Genomic DNA, 23312 nt, shown 5'->3' with positions numbered 1-23312 from the left:
ATACATATATTTTGTAGTTACTTTCATGTGCCTCTTAGCCAGGCCAGGTTTTTAATAAGCATGGCCGGCTTCCTTCATTGTGGCTTTTGGGGCATCTAGTAAAGTGTTCGTAAACAATTTCCAATTATCATTCACATTTTCCTGATAAAACTCTTCCTCCTGCTGGTTTACCTCAGCATTGTTTTCAGCTCTTTGAAATTGGCCCTTTCAAAGCACAAGTGTAGATGTTGCTGCTCTGGACTTTATTCTGTTTGCACATTATAAATGTGACCAAGTCATGATCACTTGTACCTAAGCTACTGTTAACTTTTAGTTCTGTGATCAATTCCTCTTTCTCTCTCAAGACGAGCTCTAAGATAGTTCTAAGGATGTTTTAGTACCAGCAGCATCAGACCCCTGCATGGGTCGCTGATATTGAAATCCCCTGTGATCTCACAGCTTTTTACCTCTGTGATACGACCGGTGCCCAGGGTAGCCAACTGACAATGCCAAGGTCAGGGCAGGCTGCAAAAGGAGAGCGGATTCTCCTCACGCTGGTGGGTGACACTGAAGCCCGGCTTCCCAACCAGCCACGAACTGCTTCTGATTACCCCACACTGGATATCACGAAGCCAGTCCACAAATGCCCACAGCCCCCTTTACTGCATTTCAGCTCCAGGCTCCCAAACCAGTACCAGGTCCAGCAAAGAGACCAGTTACTTAAACTCTCTGCTCTTTGTTAAAAAGGTTCCCTCTGTCCCAAGGGGTCAGCCACAGCACCAGAGCAATATGAGTTTGGATCTTACATAAAATACCACGCTGGCAGCCAATCCTTTAGTGTCTAAACTAAAGGTTTATTGTAAAAGGAAAGAAATAAACCATGAGAGAAATGTTAAAGGGTTAAAGTAAATCACAGATATACAAATGACTAAAAGTCCATATACTTCAGGTTTCTGGAAGAAATGTGGATTTGCAGGCTTGTATGATTTCTTCTGGTTCACATCCAGTATCTGGATGGGTCTAAGTCCTTCGGTTCAGTTGCAAGATGAATTGATCCAGAGGTCGCAGTGTGTCTGCAGCTGGACAGGAGCAAAGACAAAATGGTTTCTCTCGCTTGATCTTATATACCCTCTGTCTTTTCGCCATGTGGCCTGTGAACTTTACTGGAGCTAAAATGGAGTCCAGAGTCACATGGGCCAATCCTGGTGACTCCTCAGGTGTGCCTGGGGTCCAGTCACGTAAGCAGGTTCTGGTGACTCATTAGTGATGCTGGCTTCTTTCTCTGGGCCCCTCGCACCTGGGAAGGCCTTAATGGGCCATTACGCTGGCCATTGTTCTGCAGCCCTCCTATCCGGGGCGTTGCCCAGGCAGCACAATTTGAAACACAGATATCTCAAATCCATCTATAACTTCCCTTTCACATATCACACATGGACATAAGTAATATTCTCTTACTTAGCATATCATAACCTTCCTAACCACACCTGACATGGCATATCCCACATGGATTATTATGATTCTGCCATGCTGATGTCACACAGTATACCAGCTGCCCCCCCTCTCAAGCCAGCCCGCATGACAACCTCCACTCTATAAACAGCTGCAGAAGCAGCCTCTCATCCCGTTCCTTAGTGTGATTTGGTGATCTGCCCCAGACACCAGCTAATACGCCATCTTGTGCTTTGTGGGTTAGGACAATGATCCATAACCATTCCAGATCATTTTCTTCCAAGTTGTCAGTGACTGGGAAACAAGTCAGACACTCTACTGAACATGTGCACATGGCCATGTTCTGTACTTTATAACCGAGCCAGATTTTCATAGCAACAGGAAGAAGACTTCTCTTTCCCCAGCCCAATCACCTGCCACGTTTCAATTCCAGGCTCCAAAACATGGAGGCACTAGAGGTCTTCAAAGAAATGGTCAGAAAAATGGATTTCCCTGGAAAATAACTACCTGTCTTAATGCTAACCTTGTTCTCGGAAATGGCTCAACTCGTTTTTGCTGAAACTTTACAAAAAAATTCAACCCAAGGCAGAGACTGAGCATGGAGATTTCATCCCCGGCAGACACAGGTTGGAGAGTTATAAGCGATTGAGAATGGGGTTCTCATGAGAAGTGTTTGGCAACCCTAATCTTCTTCTTTGCATTGCAGTAATGGGGTCACCGCCCGAACCCACGTTAACGAGCTCATTCCACAGCAAGCTCCTCCCCCCTGCTCCTGCCAGGGCTTTCCCGGCATCCTGGCTACTGCATCATCACCGCCTGGCGGAGGGTCCCACCCCTGCCATGTAACCAATGCAGGGGCCTCCCTGGACAGCCTGAGCCTTTGCCCAGCAGCATCGTCTGAGTCAAGTTGTCAGAGCCTCCAATCCAGCAGCTGGGGGTGGTGGGTAAATATTGTCCTAGCTGCGTCCCAGCCCCAGCCAGAGACCTGAGACGACCCTTGTTTACACCTGGATCAAAGGCGACGCTCCCGCTCCAGAGTCTCTCTCAGGGCAGAGCAGGCTGGTCTGCAGCACAGAGCGTGGCAGAGAGGGAGGAAGAAGGACCCGGAGGGGTGTGACGTGTGTCTGTCCCCTCGCGTCTGCCCGTCTGTCCGCACCCCAGGAATGGGAGCCCCAGTGACCCCGGCCTGCCTGCTCCTCCTCCTGCACCTCACAGCTGGGACGTCTGCAGAGCCGTAAGCCCTGTCCGTGTCTTTCTGTCTGTCTGTGGTGGTCGGCGCGGGATGGCTGGAAGCAGCCTAGGGCACCGGCGGGGGAGCAGCTCGATCCGAAACGCACGGGACAGTTACGTTCTCCCCGGGAGCTCAGTCCCTGGCGCTGGGCCCCCTTGTCCTCCCCTCCCAGACGCAGGGGGGTGGCTCTGTAGTTAAGGCCGTGGCTTGGGGCACAGGAGATCTGGGGCAGTGCCCAGCTCTGCTACAAACGTCCTGTGCACCCTGGGCCTGACACTGACCCTCTCTGAGCCTCAGCTGCCCTGTGAACCAGGGGCTAAGAATCCTCTGTGGCCGACGGCTCCCGTCAGCCTGGAACCTCCTCGGCCACGGCCTGTCTCCGGCTCCGTGTCTGGACGCCCCAGCGCGGTGAGGCTCAGTCTGGGCTGGGCTCTAGGCACCATTGAAATAGAATAAAATTATAGAGCAACGAAGTGCGTTAAACGAACGTCTCAGCCAGAACCAGGGAGTGGCCGGAAGGTGCAAAAGCCAATGAATGGGTCCTGCGCGGGCGGGCGAAGGCCCCGGGGTGCAGACCGGGCTGGGGGTGGGGCTGGGGTTTCTCTAAGCCGGTTACCGGCTGCAAAGGGCTCAGGGGCTCAGAACAGCCACAGACTAACCAGCCTCCCCCCGCCAGGCACAGGGGTCTCTGCTCACTCTCAGCGTCCCAGCTGTCCCCTCTGGGCAGGCCGAGTAGCGGAGAGGGCCGGCCTGGATGGGGACTGAGCTCCTCCCTGCGCCCTGGGAGCTCCCCAAGATCCACAGGAGGCAGGCTGGGGCTGGGGCAGCGGGAGGAGCAGGAGCCGGGGAGGGAGGGGGCTTGTCCTGTCCTTGCCCTGTGGCGAGGGAGAAGAATCAGCCTCCAGCACTTTCGACCCAGCTCTGTCCCCGGCAGGAGGGACACTCAGAAATCGGAGTCACCCCCGACCCTCTGGGCTGTCCCCTCCCATCCCTTCCCCCCGTGCTTCCCTCCCCAGGCACTATGTGGTGGTGAGCCCAGCCGAGCTCTACCACCCGCACACGGGGACGGTGTCAGTTCATCTCAGCGCCCTCAACGAGACCGTCCGGGTGAGCGTGCGGCTGGAGAGGGGGAATGGGACCAGCGCCATCACCCTGCTGGAGAGAGAGGTCCAGGGGCCCCGTCTGCACGAGAACGTGCGCTTCCAGGTGAGTCGCCCGCAGCCGCCAGCACGGCCCGGGGCACTGCCATGGGCACGGCGCCCTTCAGCGCTGGGTCTGCAGCCCCAGCCCAGCCACAGGCCGGGCACAGGAGGGCTCAGGGGACTGGCCGTGCGCAGGGAGCTGCTCACTCACTGGGCAGCTGCAGCCGCAGCCCTCGAGAGCGGCCCACAGCAGTGAGAGCAGGAGGGAGCCGGGACGGGACGGGTGCAGGGACAGAGGGCGCCTTGGCTTCCAGCTCCATCAGCGTCTCTTGTCCATGCTCCCTCCCATTCACAGTCCCCTGGGCGGGGGGGTTCCTGTGTCTGGGGGGTTTGGGACGGTGACTCGTAAACACCACTGCCCCCCCCCGCGCACGATAGCGGGTCTGCCCCACGACCAGCCCGTTCCAGCCGCTCTGACCTTGCTGGGGTTTCCCGTGTGCAGGTCCCGGCCCCGTCCGGGGGGAAGCAGGAAGTTGCAGAGCTGCACATCTCCATCCGGGGAGATTCTCTGCAATTCTCTGAGCAGAAGAAAGTGCTGGTGCGGGCGCTGGAGCCCGGGACCTTTGTGCAGACAGACAAGGCTGTCTACAAGCCGGGACAGACAGGTGAGAGGGCAGGAGCTGCTGGAGGGAGTTTTGTGGGGCCCAGGCCTTTGGGATGGACTCCCGGGCTCTGGGGACAGGACGGGGCCCAGCAGTGGGTACGGGACTCTCACTACGAGGTCCCTAGCTGAGGGGGAGGGCGACCCAAAGGCTGAGCCTGTTTGGGGCCTGTATGGACTGAAGTGGGGGTCTCAGCCCATCCTTGGTGACGGCACAGACGCTGCGCGGGCATCGATCGCCCTCCTCTGGCAGCCTCAGCAGGGAGGCCGGGGCTGGCTGGGCCCGGGAGGCCGAGCTCCCCTCCAGCTGCCCAGGGCAGGGTCGCAGCACTTTGGCAGAGGGCAGCCTGGGGAAGCTTGGGCCGCGCTGCCCAGCCTGTGCCGTTCTGCGGGTTCGCAGAGGCCGCAGAGCCCAGGGTGTCCGGCTGGCTGCGTCCCCAGCTGGGAATTCACTCGGGAAAACGCAGCCGGACTGATCCCTGCCTCTGCGTCTGCTCCTTTGCAGTGAAGTTTCGGATCGTCCGTCTGGACAAAGACTTCGTTCCCAGCAGCAGGAAGGTGAGCGCAGGGGCGGGGCTGGGGGCAGGTAACAGGCCCTGGGGCAGTGAACTCGGTCGATCTGTCTACCCAGGAGGCCACGCGTCCAGTGTGAAATCGGACGGTCTCTTTTTGGGGGTTTGCCCCCATCCAGCCCATGCTGTTGTCTGGTGTCAGACGGGGGCTGCCATTCGGAAGAGCGCGTCGCTCTGCCCCCACCAGCGTGAACTCACACTCGCCGTGTGTGCAAGGTCACGCCACATGGACTCCTCACGGACACTGCACACGGACAGACGGACTCGCCATTCCTGGAAGTACCAGACAGTCTGGTGTCTGGGAGTGCCTCAGTGGCCACCCTGGTCTACGCGGCTGCCGTGGGCGAGTCTCCCGGGCGGGCTGGCAGCCTGGTGATAGCAGGGCTTGCACTAGCTAAAAGAGCCGGGTGCACGTCTGGCTCGGCTGTAGCTGGGGCTGAGCCTTGGGTTCGCAGCCTGGTGCCCTGGGCAGTGGCCTCACGTGTCTGCAGTCTCGTTACTGCACAGGGGATTGATTGCACCTTTGCTGACCTGGCAGCGGGCGCTGGGCACCCACTGGGCCTGGCTCGAATGCAGTCTGTGCATGTCTGTGGGTGCAAGGCCCCGCGCCGGGATGACCCTCATTAGCACCTTCAGCCTGGCACTGCCGGGCCTCTGAGTGAGGGTGGCAGAGGCAGGCCCACTGGTGACACCCAGATTTACAGCTCCCCCCTACCCCCTGGCACGGCCACTGGCTGCAGCGCAGCCCCGGCCCTCAGACTGCGCATTGGCGAGACACCAGCAGCTCGGCCCTGCTCCTCCACGGACAGACCTGCACCCACCGCCTGTATCCACCGTCGCAAGGAGGGGCGAGAGCTGCAGCTTCACGGTCCCAGCGTGGGCAGGGCTGTGGGCTCCCCGTCATCTCCCTGCTCTCGGTCACCCCCGCTGCTGCCCGTACGATCCCCCACGGCCCCACAGACACCCGGCCTGGGCAGGTCACAGGCAGATGCCTGGGCACTGTGGGGTGTTTCCTGCCCCTCTAACCGAGCCCTCTCCTGTCTGTTTGCTTTGCAGCTGCCTCTGGTGACCCTGCAGGTCAGTCTGTCCCAATCCAGCCTCCTCCTCTTCCTGTCTGGCTCCTTCGAGGGCACCGGGGGGTGTTCAGTGGGGGGGAGCCCAGAGGAGGCTGGGCTGTGACCACAGTGTCTGGCAAATCCAGCCCTAGCCCCCTGGGCCCTGCTGTGGGGTGCAAAGGGTCCCAGAGCCCAGGGCATTGCTGGGCTGGGCCACATGGGGCAGGGAGGGGACATTTGTGCCATCGAGTTACGCCCTCCCCACCCCGAGTTTGCAGTCTGGGGCTGTCTATCTGGGGGGCAGGAGGGTTGGGCCAGGCTGGGATCCCTGCCTGAGTGGCTCGCCCTGAATGTTCCCAGCCCCTGAAGTCTGGGTCAGGCCAGGGGAACTCAGTGGGGAGCTCCCTGGGGACCCCGGATGGGGGAATAGGCAGGAGGGAGGGTCTCTGGCAGCTGCAGGGGCAGAGGGGAGGGGTGGAGGTTTGGGGAGGCTGCACGGGGGAGGGGACAGGGAACATTACCCCAGAGGGCTAGAGCTGAGATGGGAACGGTCCCTACGGCCTGTTCCCTGGGCTGTGTCCAGGCTGATGAGGTGCCTGTAGGAGATTGTCCCTCCCCAGAGGTGGTGCCCTCAGGTCAGGGCTGAGGGGCGCTGGCAGGGGCACTATGTGGGGAACTTGCCCAGCGGCTGCCCAGCGGTGCCTGCTCCAGGGATAAAGAGAAGCATTTGAGCCCCCGGCCATCGATCCAGCCCCTGTCAGCAGCAGGAGGCGCACTCTGGGCTGACAGGAGGAGCCGTCTGTGGGGGGCAGAGGCTGAGCAGGGCGTGTCCGTGTGCCAGGATCCCAGCGGGAACCGCATCGCCCAGTGGCGAGATGTGACTCCGCAGCAGGGCATCGTGGAGCTGTCCCTGCCGCTGTCTGCAGAGCCGGCCCTGGGGACGTACGCCATCGAGGCGGAGGGGAGGAGGCACTCATTCAGCGTGGAGGAATACGGTGCGCAGCGGGGCTCGGGGCAGGTGGGGCGGGAGGGGATTCATGAGTCTCCTTGGGGCGATGTGTCTGTGGGGCCCTGTCAGAGCGTCCCTGGGAGCTCAGAGCCCTGGGACTGTTCCAGCCGGCTCCAAACTCTCCCAGGCCTCAGCCACCCCGTGCCCACTGCTCCCAGCACAGGGCACTGGAGGGGGAGTTCAGTCTTCCTGCCCCCCCCGCCCTCTCCCCTGTTCCTGCCCCACTGCAGTGACTTACCGTATTTCCCCATGTATAAGACGCTCCCATGTATAAGATGCACCTTAATTTTGGGGCCCGACATTTGAAAAAAAATGTATTACAGTACCGTATATCCCCACTGTATAAGACGCACCCAGTTTTTAGACCCCAAATTTTTCGAAAAAAGGTGCGTCTTATACATGGGGAAATACGGTAGGTGCTCGGCTCTCTCAGCTCCCTCCTCCCCCCTGTTCATGGTTTTAGCTGGTCCCTCTCCCCCCTCCCCTTCCCAAAAGCTCCTTTGGCTCCTGAGGGGAGGGGGGAGAGCTCTGCCTGCTCCTTCAGCAGCTGATTGGCTGCTCTTCCCGCAGGAGGCGGGGCAATGGGGAAGGCAGCCAATCAGCACTTGCAGGCAGGGCTGGAGGTCGGGTAAAGGCCGGACCGTCCCACCTCTCCCCTGAGGGCCGGGCCGGCCGGAGCCGGGCACTGGCCGAGGTGGGGATGCTGCTCCCCACAGCCCTGGCCCTGCCCAGCGCCCGTCACCGGGGCCACGGGGCGCCGAGGAGCTGAGTCTGGGCGTGGCGAGGAGGGACTAGCCCCGCCCCCAGGCCGAGCAGGGGTCTCCGGGTGGGGTCAGCTGCTCGTTCTCTGGCCCATCCATGGCCTGGGGGCTGCCCTGCCCTCCCGCCCCTCTGCCCCATGGCCCCTGCCCGGCGCAGGCCAAGCCGTTCCCTGGGCACCGAGCAGCCTCGTCCTGCCCCAGGGGCTGATGGAAAGCGATGGCCATGTGATCGCCGGGCGCTGCCGGCCTCCAGGCCATTGTTAGTCGTCGCCATGGCAACCACTTGGGCAGGGAGCTGCGAGATGCTGCAGGGGTGAGGAGATGCCCCAAAGCTGCCAGCTGTCCTGAGAGTCACAACAAGACTCCCGAGCCGGGGCTGTGGGTCCATTTCACCCTGTCCCTCTCTGCCCCCCAGTGCTGCCCAAGTTCGAAGTGACCGTCGAGCTGCCCCCCGTGGTGACGGTGCTGGATGAGACGATCTCACTGCGAGTGTGCGGCCGGTGAGTGTGAACCTAGCCCTGCCAGCCAGTGAAGGGGGCCTGGCACCACCCTGGGCCTGAGCCTGCCCCTGCCTGCCACGTGCTCAGTACCGGGGTCACACTCCCACCCAAACCACCAACACCCCCACATGGGAGCCCCATGTGAGCATCAGCCCCCCTCACCTCCCACTTACCCTCTCCCTCTCCTCTGCTAAACAGATACACCTACGGGAAGCCCGTCCTGGGGAGGGTCCAGGCCAGCCTGTGTCGGGAACCAGAATTCAGATATTATTATCAACATCAAAGCAAGAATCTGTGCATAGAGCTCACTGGCCAGGTGAGTGCGCCTGGGCTGGGCGGGCGTACGTGACATGCTGCTGGATGCCAAAGGGGGGCGCTGGGACTTGCTGTGATGATGCTGTACATTCCTCTGGTATATTTTGTGCTCCCAGGGTTTCAAAGCATTTTGCAGAGTGGGGGCCTGATCCGGCTCTCACTGTCAATGGGGTAAATCAGGAGCGACCCCAGTGATGACTGTGGAGAGAGACTGGTGTAAAATTGGCATCAATGCAGGTGAATCAGGCCCTGGATCCCTAGGGGTTCCTCAGCTGGGGTGGGGGGTTGGGGGCAGCTGTCCAGCAGTGCACAGCAGCAACTCTTCAGGACGGGAAGAAGATGTGTCCCATGTGCACAGCAGGTTGCAGGGCTGCTTCCAGAGGGTCAGGCTTCTGTACCAGATATGGACTGGCTACAGAGCTCACACAGTGTAGAGATACAGCAGAGATGTGTGTGATACGACTCGTGCCCAGGGTAGCCAAATGACAATGCCAAGGTCAGGGCAGGCTGCAAAAGGAGAGCAGATTCTCCCCACGCTGGTGGGTGACACTGAAGCCCGGCTTCCCAACCAGCCATGAACTGCTTCTGATTACCCCACACTGGATATCACGAAGCCAGTCCACAAATGCCCACAGCCCCCTTTACTGCATTTCAGCTTCAGGCTCCCAAATCAGCACCAGGTCCAGCAAAGAGACCAGTTACTTAAACTCTCTGCTCTTTGCTAAAAAGGTTCCCTCTGACCCCAAAGGGTCAGCCACAGCACCAGACCAATATAAGCTTGGATCTTACCTAAAATACCACGCTGGCAGCCAATCCTTTAGTATCTAAACTAAAGGTTTATTGTAAAAAGAAAGAAATAAACCATGAGAGAAATGTTAAAGGGTTAAAGTGAATCACAGATATACAAATGATTAAAAGTCCATATACTTCAGGTTTCTGGAACAATTGTGGAGTTGCAGGCTTGTATAGTCTCTCTGGTTCACATCCGATACCTGGATGGGTCCAAGTCCTTCAGTTCAGTTGCAAGATGAATTGATCCAGAGGTAGGTGTGTGTCTGCAGCTGGACAGGATCATAGACAAAATGGATTCTGTGATTTGGTCTTATAAACCCCCTCCCCCGGCCATGCGGCCTGCGGACAGTCACAAGACCCAACATGGAGTCCAGAGTCACTAGGCCAATCCTGGTGACTCTTCAGGTGTGCCTGGGGTCCAGTCACGTAAGCAGGTTCTGGTGACTCATTAGTGATGCTGGCTTCTCTCTCTAGGCCCCTCGCACCTGGAAGGCCTTAATGGGCCATTACGCTGGCCATTGTTCTGCAGCCTTCCTGTCTGGGGTGTTGCCCAGGCAGCACAACTTGAAACACATATATCTCAAATACATCTATAACTTCCATTTCACATGTTACACATGAACATAAGTATTATTCTCTTACTTAGCATATCATAACCTTCCTAACAGTACCTGACATGGCCTATCCCACATGGATTATTATGATTCTGCCATGCTGATGTCACACAATATATTAGCTGCCCCCCCTCTCAAGCCAGCCCGCATGACAATGTGTTCACCATAAGACCCTTCAGTGCCCTGTCAGGCTGTTGTGAGGTTAAATATATTACACATATCGCCACCTAAGGGATGAACCATATAATACATTTAACAATCCATTCCACCTCCCCCTTTCAGTTCTACATTCCCACCATTCACAGTATTTACACTGTCACCTTATCTCAAAGTTTAGTACAGATCAGTCTGTTAAGTATCTCTGAATTGAACTGGTTTTCTAATTACACAACCCAAGTGCATAACCATTGGTTCATCGGGCTGTCCATCAGTTGCAATGACTGGCTGTGGTTGGTTTGGAATCGCTGAGTCATCTTCTGGTTCTGCATCTGCCAGCTGTAGAGTTTGATTAGTTTTTGTGAGGAACAACAGTGGATATCAGTGGTTTCTGTTGACTTCACTGTCACCAAACTGGGCACCAAACTCTTTTTCTTTCTAAAAGCTGGAGTTGTCCATCCTTTTTTTCCACCCAGTTTGACACGAACATGGTCACTAGGTCCTAGACCCAGAAGTTCTCTGACTAAATGACTTTGGTTATAAAAGTGTTTGTAAGCTCTTTTTGCCTCTTTATCTGATTTGGCTTCCCTCTTGAAGTCTGGCCACTTTGGAGAAAGGTTCTCTTCCAACGTCACTACAGTAGTTGTGAGTTGCCGTCCCATCAGGAGTTATGCTGGGCTATTCCCAGGAGCTGCTGTTGGTGTTGACTTGTAGCTCAGAGGAGCAAGGAATGGATCCTCTGTAGGATTTTCTTGGCTGTCCATACAGCTCTCTGTCTTTCCGTTTGTGTGTCGGTAATGTGAGCTGCTGGGAATTGATCGTACTTTGTCTGGAGTAACTTAAATTCTGCTGCAGTGAATTGGGGCCCATTCTCCATCACTAGTTGTGCTGGAATACCAATGTGGGCAAAAGTGCACTTCAGTTTCCCGAGAACACTGCAATATGTCTCTCAAGTACATTATTTCTACTTCTCTGGAAAAATAGCCCCTGATGACCAGGTAACGATGTCGTCTGAATCTGCATGAATCTGCAGCTGGTCTCTTCCAAGCTCCATCAGGTAGAGGTGTTTGTGCACTGTATGGGTCAGCATTGCCTCTCGAGATTGTTTCTACTGGATCTCTTTCCAAAGCCCAATATCACCAAATTCCCCATTGAGCTCTTCCATCTTTCTCACTAGGCCCCATGGCTGCCCCACTGTGGCTGAGAAGGTTGTTAGGTTTTTCTCCTTTGCTCACATTAACTTTGAATGTAAAGCTTTTGTCCTTGGGAGTTGTTTCTGTGGCGAAGTGGCCCATGCAGTTCAGAATCCCTCCATGGCTAGTCAGAGCTGTGTCAGGTGCCTTCAGCTCTGGGATGGGTTGAAACTGATTGTAAATCCCTTCAGAGATGACTGGTGACCTCAGCTGCTGAATCAATTTACAGTCAATAGTCTTGCCGTGAATATTTAGTTTCGATCTTCAGACAGTTTGTGTCATCACACATGACAGATCCCAGAAAAAACGGTCCTTGATTGTCTCTAATATTAGTCAAATGGCTAACTGCCTTGGTACAGCAAACAGCTGCAAAACGTCCATGTTTGGTGCATGTATTACACTGTGCGCCTCTGTCTACACATACCTTGGTTGGGCTATACATTTTCTCCATCTTCTACATTCATAGCCTCAGGGCTTTCAGACTTTTTGCACTCATGCTGTGTCTATTTACAGCTTTAAGATAGTTTCAGCTTCCTCAGGTGGGTCCTGCCTCTCTCTGCGGTCTGCGTAGTTCAGACTGCTTGGCTACCTGTATAGCTGTGCGTAGAGCTCTGATTTTACCGAGCTCTTAGGAAAGATTCCACATTTTCTCTTGGTTCCTGAATTCTCTGGTGAAAACATGCTCTTTCACAAACCACATGTCTCTGAGGTGTAAAGTATGCATCAAACATCGTCCACACTGTTTCACAATCATCTGTGTGACTGTCTTCAGTAAACGGAAAAGATTTAAAAAGATGCTCTGCCTGTTTCCCCATAGCATAAATTAGAAAACGCACCTGGATGTCTCTCTCGTTCCATGTGGACTTCGGTTGCGATTTAAAGTCTTACAGAGCACTGCTTCCAGCCTGCCCAGTCTGAAGGTTTCTTGCAGCTGAAGTTCTCCAGGGCATTGGAGAGAGGCATAGTGATGAGATCGATCCTGCAGCCTTTATTTTTCACTCCTCCTGTTTGCAATCTTTATTGCGATTTTCCTTCTGTTTCTGCTCTCCTCTGGCACCACTTAGGCAGTCTTTACTTCTAACTCTATGCCATGTGTACCTTGGGCACGGCAGGTTGCAGGACTGCTTCCAGATGGTCAGGCTTTTGTACCAGATATGGACTGGCTACAGAGCTTCCACTGTATAGAGATACACCAGAGATGGGGTTGCTATAAGATCCTTCAGTGCCCTGCCACTGCCAGGAATGGCTGTTGTGACCTTAAATATGTTACACATGGTGGCACCTAGAGGCTGATCTGTATAATGCAGTTTATCGTTCCCTTGCAACGGCACAGGAAATTTATGGAAGCAGATTTATTTTGCATACGCAATCCCAGCCAAGCCACAGCGTTCTTATCATCGATGTTCAAGGCACGAAGACCTCCAGGAAGCTGAGTCATTTTGCAGTTCTCAGCAATCTGTGTCATGGTTTGTGGCCACTCACATTGACCTACTGGACTGTTTAAAATGCCACCGAAATTCCACTACAGCACCAGTTCCATGTCTCGTATGAAACCGGTTCAGCAGGCTCCATTGCCTTGGTGGTAAATCAAACCTGGGTTGACACTGAATGGGGTCCGAGTCACAATAATTATTTGTTACTTTCCTGAGGACCATGAAGCGCACCATGTGTCCTCTATCGTAAATCCCTCACTTGGTAAACCTATCCACAACAGGCGCTGTGAGGGCAGACAACCATGTGGTGGATCAAACAAGTCTTTAATTGATGGTAGATGTGGCCTCTCACGCGATTGTGTCATGAGATTTGCAGGGTTAACACCATGCTGGCTGGAGAGCACGGCGGGATCTGTGCTGAAGGAGAACTCAGCGAAGACAAGGCTGGTGTGGAGAAGCTAAATGAATTCTCTGCATCAGTCTTCACTGCAGCGCCTGTGTTCGATGTTCCCACACCTGAGCCATTCTTTCTAGGTGACAAATCTGAGAAACTGTCCCATATTGAGGCGTCAGTTGAGGAGGTTGTGACACACCAGGGCACAGTCCAGAGCAGTGGGGGACTGTGTCACCCCTGCCCTGCAACCTTGGGTGTCTTACGATGCTTTGCCGCAGTAGCTGCCACCTGGACCACTCACAAACAGCCTCCAGCATGTGGGTCACACCCTGAGTGTCTGTGTGTAACTGCAGCCTGCCAGCCACACGTGGGTTATACTCCAGCTCTCACCAGCCTTGGTTATGTTGCAGGGTGACCCCAATCCACCCCCGGTCTTAGATTTCCCCCCAGAAATGTGTGTCTTGTACTGCCCAGCTCTCTCCTGGACGATACAAGTTACATTCAGTCTGTTATTCCTATGAGAGAATATCTTTTCACCCCAAATGGAGTTTTCCAGGCATTTCAATTGAAACACACTGGATGAGATAAAACAATAAAACAAGTTTATTAACTACAAAGAGACAGATTTAAATGAGTACAAGTATTGAGGCATAAAAGTCAGAAATGTTACAACAAAAATGTTACAGCTAACGTCACAAACTATAGCAGATCCAAGCAAAGTTTCTCACCACATGCTTTCAGCAGTCTGACTGCCCGAGCCCTCTAGGTCAGAACTCCTTCTCCCAGAGTACAACAAATGCTTCCTTTGTCAGGTACAGTGGATGCGACGGGCAGGGAGAAAGAGAGGGGTTTCTGGGGTATTTGTTCCTCCTTTTTATAGTTTCAGTCCCTCTCTTGAAAAACGTTTCCATCTGGGCACCAGGAGACAAAGAGTCTATGTGGAAGGATGTTCTGTGCTGGCTTTTTCTCACCAGTTAGAGCAGGGATAGTCAATTATTTTTTGTTCAGGTCCAAATTTCTTGGTCAAAGTCCAGACTCCAGAGAAAATAATTTGAAATAATAATAATAATAAATAATTAATAAGAATATAAAAAGATTTCAGGGTCCGTTCAAAAGCATCTGGCGATCCAGATATGGCCCCCCGGTCCACCTATTGGCTATTCCGTGTTAGAGATTTTTTAATTTCCCTTGCTGCTCGATGACTCTGTTTACTACTTAAATGCGAATGAGGCAGAGCAGCCATTCCTTTGTTTAGGACAGACCTTTGCTAATCTGGCCAGCACTGTGCGTTTAGAACAAGTGTTAGTAACATTATACAGGGTAATCTTACAATTGAACATACAATTCTGTCACACTTATTTTTTCAGGATAATACTAACCAGCAAATTATGTAGTTTTCTGATGACACCTTACAAGACTTGCCTTCTACTAAAGTTATTACAATGGTGTGTAGGGTGTGAGCACAGTGGAACAGTCTGTCCCAGAGGTTTGGGAGGAAATGGATAAATTAAAAAGTAATAAGTCACTGAGACCAATTGGGATTAGCTGTTAGCAGTGTCTATTAGCCAGGATGGGCACGGATGTTCTGTTCATTCCCTCTGAAGTACCTGGCATTGGCCACTGTCGGAAGACAGGATACTGGGCTAGATGGACCATTGGTCTGACCCAGTGTGGTCGTTCTTATGTATTCACCCAAGTGTTCTGAAGGAACTCAAATATGAAATTGCAGAACTACTAACTGTGGTATGTCACCTATCACTTACATCATCCTCTGTACCCAATGACTGGAGGGTAGCTAATGTCATGCCTATTTTTTAAAAAGGCTCCAGAGGCAATACAGGCAATTGCAGCTTGGTGAGCCTAACTTCAGTTCTAGCAGACTGGTTGAAACTATAATAAAGAAAATATTTCTCAGACACATAGATAAACACTCTGTGTTAGGGAAGAGTCAACATGGCTTTTGTAAAGGGAAATCACGCCTCACCAATCTATTAGAATTCTTTGAGGAAGTCAACAAGCAAATGGACAAAGGTGATCCAGTCGATGTAGCGTACTTGGACTTTCCGAAAGCCTTTGGCAAGATTCCTCACAGACAGCTCTTAAGCAAAGTGAGCAGTCATGGGATACGAGGGAAGGTCTCTCATGGACCAGTAACTGCTTAAAAGACAGGCAGCTCCTCCAACGACAGCAGCTCCAGCCGCACAGCGCTCCTAGCACCATGCTGGGACACCGCAGTCAGGGCTGACTCCAAGGCCAGAGCGTCCCCCACTGCTGCTTTCACCCCCAGGCTTCCTTTGAGTGTCTCCCCTCCAAGTACTGACCACACCCAGCCATTAGAGACCAGCTGAGCTGACACGTGCCGGGCCTGGCTGCTGCTAACCAGACTGTGATTCTCTCCCTCTAGACTGAGAGGAACGGCTGCTTTTCCAGAGAGGTGGGGACGGCTCCCTTACACCTGACTGACTTTGGCTACAGGATGAGCCTCCAGGCCAAGGCGTCGCTAGTGGAAGAAGGAACAGGTGGGACCCAACACGTACTCCCGTGCACAGGCATCCACAGACACACACTGATGCGTGCAGCCACATGCACACACCTGATTCTTGAATTCACACACGCATTCATATGATGTTCACTCATACACATGCATTTGTTACCCATGCCGTGAATCAAAAATTGGGAGGGGGGGGGTTGCAGGCTGTTCTAGGGAGCAGGTGAAATGGCAGTTGGAGGCAGGGTCTCTTTGATGCAGTTTTGTTTATTTACCAAGAAAGTGCCAAGTCCTGTTTCCCTGAACACAGGAGGAGCCAAACAACAGGAGACCGGGTCCTTGATGGCAGCCCCAAAGCTCAGAAACCCTCCCTCTAGGCTTCTGTCAGAGCCACAGGGCTTGTTCAGGCTGCATCTGCAGCTTCCTTCCCTATCTGCGCACCCCCACCCTGCCCTTACCCCAAAACCGATTAGCCAACGAAGCCTCCACCCAGCTAGTTGTAATTCCTGGGCAGGGTCTCATGTGCCTTTGTTAAAGGGGCTGATATAAAGCAGCTGAAGTGTGTTTATGGCTGTATTTACCGCAGGGCGGCAGTTTCACGCACCAGCCTCAGGGATGTTTGACCCAGCCTGTAATACGCTGCTGAATGCATGTACACATGGCCCACGACAGTGATCCCCTAAAGGCAGAGGGGTCTGATACACATGTGATAGTGTCGTTTCTAGCCCACCTGCTCTAGAGATGGGCCCAGAAGGCAGCATTTGGGGGGTTTGGGTCTGGGGTCCGGTTTGCCCCTCTCAGTGACTGAGCCCTCGTGTGAGCTCAGATCTGGACCCAGAGCCGAACTCCCCACAGCTGGGGCTGCTCACAGCTGGGGTTCTAGTGGGGCCCGTCTTTCACATTAGCTGACATGATGACGAGCTTCTCATCTGCTTCGCTGCTTCTGTTGGAGGCTGCTCCCGGCCAGGATATGGCAGGGATTCCCCTACCCCAGCTACAGCCGGGCACAGCCACCTTCATCTGATGTGTGCGGCATCAGCTATTGTGAGAGATGGGACTCTGGGCCACATGGGCTAGTGGTCTCATTTGGTACAGCGGGAGGCAGGATGCCGGGCTCGATGGGCAGTGGTCTGATACGGAACACAGGAGGTGGGACTCCAGTGCACATAGGTTCTATAATCTAACACACCCAGACCCATGCAGGTAGACACTCTCCAGCTGGATGTGCCCCTCAGGAAGACACTCTCCTCCTTCTGGATAGACCGGTCACTGCAGCAGTTCCCTGGTCACACAGTTGGCTCATTGCAACACTCTGGGGTTGCGGGCTGAGTGTGGGGATCCTCTTGAGATCTCATCTGCTGTGTTGATGTGTCCCTCGATGACTCCACAGGGTGTGTGTGTGTGGGAGGGTGTGTTATTGTCTGGCATCTCCCCATCGCCTGTCATGCACGGTCTCTGGAAACTGAATTCTCATCACAACCCATGTTGGCTCAGGCCTGTCACAGCAGATCAATGTATATCACACAGGGACTGCGCTGTGAGCCATGGTCCCTCCTGGGACATCCCAGGACGCCGGGCAATGGACAGAGTGGCTCATTATACCCAGTAACGTCTCCTAGTGCAGGACAGCGCGACGCTTCCCAGCCCAGGAGCCACGTGGCCATGAGCCGCCCTCGGTGATTATCATATCACTTTTATTGCCAGGTGGCTTTATACTGACTGGGACGTTGGCCTCCAGGGGAGCCATGCTGAGATAGCTTAAACAGGGCAAAGTGCAAAGAATGGGGCAGGCAAAGCCCTAAGTACTGGTGGGTTTTCTTCCATAAGACAGACCACGCCAGCACCAAACAGCTTCTGATGACCGCACGGGTCGTTCGGTCGACAAAACACAGTTCCCTTAAACCTGTCCAGCCCTTTGGCTAGCGCCCAGACAGCCAAGTCAAATACGATGGGATTCCTGAAAATCTTTATCCATCATATGTAAAAAAGTTCCACTAATCCCAAAGGATCGGACACATTACCAGACAGGTCAGTGAGTAGTTCAGATCTTACCCAAATACACGTTTAAAGCCAATGCTTATTAACTAAACTAATATTTATTTGAAAAAATAAAAAAGGAAAGCGAGTAATGGTGAAAAGGTCAGTATAGATACGCAGACGAAAAGAAAGTTCTTAAGTCAGTTTCAAAGTAGAGACGATAACTGAGTTGTAAAGTTCTTTAATTGCAGAGTCTCTGAAATTACCCAGACAGTTTGGGAGCCATCACTCCTTGTTTAGAACTTCGTTGTTAGAAATCCAGTCCAGAGAAATGAAGACTAAACAGTCCATGTGCAGAGTTCGTTCAAATTGTCCCAAGAGGGTGATTCCAGGCTGGTGGTGGGATCCCAATCTTGCGATCCAAACTTTCCCTGACAAGCTTGGACAGATTTGAGATAAAAAGGATCAGTCCACTAGGGTCTTTGGTAGATCTGTGCGGCAGACAGATATCTTCTTGACAGCAGGTGCCTTCTTGAGCAATTAATAGATGATTAATTGTGGCTCTGAAGTATCATCTCCTATGTCCTGTGCACACCGGTAACTAGTTACACTAGCACAAGGCAATTGGCCATTTACAACCATTCACAGGTATTTACAACTTAAACTTCAAAGAGAAATACAAACAATAGTATTGTTACATTGAAGTTCTAGCTAAACGTTCATATCTTCCTTTTGAATTCTTAATCCATAGAACAGTGACAGACAGGAAAGCAGTTCATCTACATTGCTAATCTCTTAACTAAACATACGTAAACAACAGCAAATAACTACCAACAATACATTTGCAGACCAAGCTCTGGTCTACTTATAAGGAATGACCCTCACTACCATTGTGTTTTCCTATAATAGGTCTGTAACGGTCAGATTTGGGCCATGCTACTTGCAAAATTGCTTAGTTTTTTCTGGCCTCATGTCACACTGACATTGAAAATAAACTGATTGTGGGCCCCACGAACTCCACTGAGAGGAACCTTCACGCAAAGACTAAACCCCCTCCCGCGGGTGGCCTCTGGCTTTGGATTGAGCTGGCACAGACTGGAGTGATGGGCCCTGCCTATGCCATGGGTCTTGAGTCACTGCAAGCACCAATCACTGAGTAATGAACCTAGATAACTCCACATTTAATCCATAAGAAACCTGATCTCCAGAGCGGTAGACACCCATTGATCTGAAAGCTTTAACCGTGGGGTGGCTAAAACGTTACCCAACATGTGCTGACCTCAGGGATGGCGAAGTAGCTGGAGGAGAGCGGGCCCAGAACGGCAACGGGTCTCTGGGACCTGCTGAAAACAGCCTTTCTGGGGGCACGCCCCTGTGCTGAGAGGCCGGTGTGCGGGGCCGGTTCTGAGACCATTCAGTAAAGAGCCCTCTGCTGGGAAAAGGGCCGCAGAGCCAGGAGACCCTGCCAGCAAATGTCAAGGGGCTGGTTTGGGATTGAGCCCCATGGGAAGGTGAATCTAAATATTCTAGTTTCCAGATTCCCCAGGAAAATCCTTCTCTGGCCCCAGTTTAACCTTCCAAATCCTCCCCGAAATCGCGCCCTCCGGTCCCACGCTAGAGGGGTGAGAAACGGCTGGGCGGCTTGTTGTGGAAGGAAATCTGGGAAGCCGCAGCCTGACCTCGGGTGTCGCTCCCGGCACCTTCCTCCTATCGTCCCTCCCTCTCTGCTAGGCGTGGAGCTCCACGGGACCAAGAGCTGCACCATCGTGTCTGAAATTGCTACCGTGACCTTTGAGTTAACTGACACTACCTACAAGACTGGGATCCCCTACACTGGCGAGGTAATGAGATTACCGGCAACCCTCAGTACTCACCCCAGCAACCATGGCTATTCCAGTCCTGCCCCCGTATCCATCCAGCTCCCCTTGTGGCCCCCAATCCTGCCCCCAGCGCACCCAGCTATTCCAGTCCTGTGCCCGCCCCATCCCAGCCTACACCCCTCAATCCTGACCTCCAGGACCCCAGCTGTTCCAGGCCTGCCCTCTCCCAGGAGGCTGCACCCCAGAGTTGTGCGTCTCCCCCTTTCTCTCTTGGTTCAGATGCTTCTGAAGGCGGCAGACGGCTCTGTGCTGAAGAATGAGAAGCTGCAGCTCTTTGTTCGCCATGGGTACATGACGAAGGTCCAGACCTTCCTGACGGACGAGTCTGGCAGAGCGTCCTTTGAGCTGGACACCTCCGGTTGGACCGGGAATATCATGCTGACGGTAGTGACAGGATCCGAGCCCCAGAGGGGACCCTGCTCTCCTGCCTCTATTCTTGTTTCTGTGATTTATGATGTTTATTTCAATAGCGCCTAAGGAGCAGCCAGGATCATGGCCCCATTGTGCTAGGTGCTGTACGCACAAACCGTCCCTTCCCCAAAGAGCCTTCAGGCTGAATAGCAGGACGGACGCCGGGTGGGGAAGGGGCAGAACCCCCAGCACTGCCACCAATGGGGTGTCACAAACGCATCTCAGTGCCCCACTTGTCTTCTCCTTAATGTTTGTGGTGGGGTTAGGCTAGGACGGTCGCCCCCTGCGCGCTGCTCTGGCACCTTTGCCCTGTGTACGAGGCACCAGCGCTGGGCCCAGCAGCTCAGGGGCTGCATTGCCGCTGTGGCTGCCCCATTCGAACCCCTGGGGCTTTCCGTCGTCCCTCTGACGGGCGCGGGGCCTTGAGGGTGAGCTCAGTCAGCAGCATCAGAGCCCGCCCTGCCCGGCAGCTTTCCTGTCCTGGGCCGGGCGCCTGCCCCCGGCGATCCCCATTGCTCTCTGCGTCCCACAGGGGAAGTTCACGAAGGAGGATCCCAGCTCTGTGGATGAGAGAGTCTCTCCCAGCTACCGGGATGCCATTCATCACCTGGAGCCCTTCTACTCCAAGAGCCAGAATTTCCTGAAGATCCGCTTGCTGGGAGGGGAGCTGCCATGCGACCGGGCCCAGCAGCTGCAGGTGGATTACATCTTTGCTAGAGAGTCGCTGGGGAACGGGTCCGAGAGCCTGGATTTCATCTTCCTGGTGAGCCCCTTCCTGGGAGACTGTGTGTGTGTGTGTGTGTGTGTGTGTGTGTGTGTGGTGTGTGTGTGTGTGTGTGTGTGTGTGTGTGTGTGTGTGTGTGTGTGTGTGTGTGTGTGTGTGTGTGTGTGTGTGTGTGTGTGTGACAGCGCGAGGTGTGCAATCCATCTTGTGAGCCATGACAGACCAGCAGGGAACAGAAGGTCCCTGTGACCGACAAGGGCTGGGCTAGATCAGGACGGGGCATCTCCCCTTTCCCCACGAGGAGGTTCTGGGTCCAGTCTGGCCCCAAATCTGGGGCTGGCTACCCCGGGGGGCTGGGCACCGGGATACGGGACTTTCTCCTCCAAGGGGCGCTGGGTCCACTCCAGCCCCAGGCTGCTGGTGTCTGAATGTCCTCCCCCCGCCCACCCCACCTCTGCGGGCTCAGTGCATGCGGGGAGAGGCTGCGCCCTGCCCTGACTCCTACGTGGCCATCCCCACGTCGGTGCGTTTCTCAGCCCCGGAGAGCGTCAGCTCCGTGACTCCGTCTCCTCCTCCACAGGTCGTGGCCAAGGGAGCCATCGCCAGGACCCTCCAGAAGGGGCTGGACCTCAGAGTGGGGGCTGGTAGGTGGCGGGGGAGGGTCTGTGCAGGGGTGAGGGGGGATTGAGCCCCTGGGCAGGGGCCGGGCTGGGGGAGGGGCTCTGCCGGCTGGCCCTGACGTCCCCTGTGTGTTTCCCACGCTCCCTAGGGCTGAAGGGCTCCTTCTCTGTGGAGCTGCCTGTCGGCGCCGACCTGGCGCCCTCTGCCAAGGTGCTGGGTTACACGGTGCTGCCCAACGGAGAGATGGCTGCCGACAGCGCCCTGCTGCGCGTGGCCAAGTGCCTCCCAAACAAGGTGAGCCGGGCTCGGGGCAGAGGAGCCTCTGGGGGGGAATCGCTCCCTGCCCCACAGCTGGAGCCCTGACTAGGGGCATGGATGGTGCCCTCGGCCCCTCCCTTCCCCGGCCTTACAGCAGCACCAGGGTTGTTGCACCCCCATCTCCCCCCACCATGCACGCTGCCCGGCGTGTCTAGAAACAACTGCAGCCCCATGAGCCGTCCCACGGGGGCACTGAATGAGCCTGGGCTGCCTCAACCTCCCCCCCCCCCCAGCCCCCAGCAGCGACTCCCAAAGCCCCAGCCCTCCCACCAGCGGGGCCTGAGCCAGAGCGACCTGGGTGCCCACAGCTGGGCCCCTGCCCCTGCCCCTGCCCTGCCCGGGACTGTCTCCTCCTCCCCTGGGGTCTCCCCCCACGTGACGCCCTGTGCCCCCGCAGGTGAAGCTGGCCTTCTCGCAGGACCGGGCCCTGCCGGGCTCAGAGCTGCAGCTGCGGGTGCAGGCTGCCCCCGGGTCCCTGTGCGCCGTCCGCGCCGTGGATCAGAGCGTGCTGCTCATAAAGCCCGAGGCCGAGCTCAGCGTGGACACGGTGAGTCCAGAGCAGCTTGGCCGCTCACCCGGACCAACCCACCCTCCCGAGGAGTCCCCCCATCGCAGGCAGGGGTGACGCGGGGCCGCTGGGGGTCGGGCCCTCCAGGCCACCTCTCCCCGATCTCAGGGCTGCTCCCATGGCACTTGACACCCCCGAGCTCTGTGGGGTCCCCGCTTGCCTTGCCTGTTCTCCCATCAGCCCTTGCAGTGTCGTCCGTCGTCGTCCCCCCGGCTCTGGCTGGGAACAGGGAGCTCTATCTTTGCCTGAACCTGTCTCTACTTCACAAGTTAGCAGCAGCTTCTGCCCTTCAGGCCAAGAGGCTCTGACTTTCCTGGGCTCCGAGGACGCTGTTCCCAGCCCCCTAAGCAAGGGAAAGCCAGGATGTGTTTTTGCTCCCTCTTTACGTTCTATTCTCTGTGCTGCAAGAGTCAGGAAGGCTTCGTGGGGGAGATTCGACCCCCGGTGCGCTCACTCAAGTGGCCCCAGCGCCGCCTGTCAGCTGGCTGCCTTTGTTCGCCGTGTGTGGAAATGGCCTGTCCTTGTGCTCACCTGTAACCAAGCCAGTCCCACCGGGGGGTCCCCAGGCCTTTGGCGAGGGCAGACATGGCACAAGCGTGGCCCCTAAACACACACTAAGAACATGCTTCCAGCTCACATCCCTGCTTCTTTACACACCCCCCAACATACCTCACCCAGCGATTTCAGGGGCAGCGTGTCCCCAGCTCAGGTACGATCGCTTCCACGACACCCTCTAGCTACAAACCCTGCCAAGAGTGCGTTGGGCGTAGTGAGCGAGTCAGGCCTCAGGTGAGTTATAGTATGGCAGGCCCTCTGCCAGCTGGCATGGAGGGGCTCTGAGGGTTTCAGGTGCCCACGTGGGGGATGGGGATGGGTGCTGAGGCTTGGGTGGAGGCAGGTGCGAGGGTAGATGCAGGGGGCGGGGACTGGGCAGGTGGGGGGAGGTGTCCAGGCTGGGGCGATAGGGGAGGGTTGTGGGGTGATGCGTTAGTGAGGGGAGGGGCAGCAGTTGGCCCTAGGGTAGCTCGTGTCTCAGTTTCGTGGCTGACGTTGGCTGTTGTTACCTTTA

At 55.2% G+C, this 23312-nt stretch overlaps 1 protein-coding gene across 1 annotated transcript in view; it reads left to right on the top strand.

Annotated features, from left to right (window-relative positions):
• Nucleotides 1-4313: 4313 nt before the first annotated feature.
• Nucleotides 4314-23312, top strand: part of LOC137148322 (alpha-2-macroglobulin-like protein 1) — a 33306-nt gene continuing 14307 nt past the window's right edge. Inside the window, exons 1-13 of the mRNA XM_067540968.1 lie at nt 4314-4466; nt 4968-5020; nt 6091-6111; nt 6931-7084; nt 8275-8359; nt 8558-8675; nt 15661-15775; nt 19453-19562; nt 19821-19985; nt 20545-20775; nt 21317-21380; nt 21506-21651; nt 22073-22222. Coding sequence (XP_067397069.1) covers nt 15733-15775; nt 19453-19562; nt 19821-19985; nt 20545-20775; nt 21317-21380; nt 21506-21651; nt 22073-22222 — 909 coding nt within the window. The 5' untranslated portion in view covers nt 4314-4466; nt 4968-5020; nt 6091-6111; ... (2 more) ...; nt 8558-8675; nt 15661-15732. The remainder of the gene's footprint in view (nt 4467-4967; nt 5021-6090; nt 6112-6930; nt 7085-8274; nt 8360-8557; nt 8676-15660; nt 15776-19452; nt 19563-19820; nt 19986-20544; nt 20776-21316; nt 21381-21505; nt 21652-22072; nt 22223-23312) is intronic.

The sequence above is a fragment of the Emydura macquarii genome, unplaced genomic scaffold, assembly GCF_026122565.2.
Source record: "Emydura macquarii macquarii isolate MOO-44397 ecotype Brisbane River unplaced genomic scaffold, CSIRO-AGI_Emac_v2 contig_629, whole genome shotgun sequence".
In the NCBI taxonomy this organism is placed as follows: Eukaryota; Metazoa; Chordata; order Testudines; family Chelidae; genus Emydura; species Emydura macquarii.
This window is presented reverse-complemented; position numbering and strand designations above follow the sequence as displayed.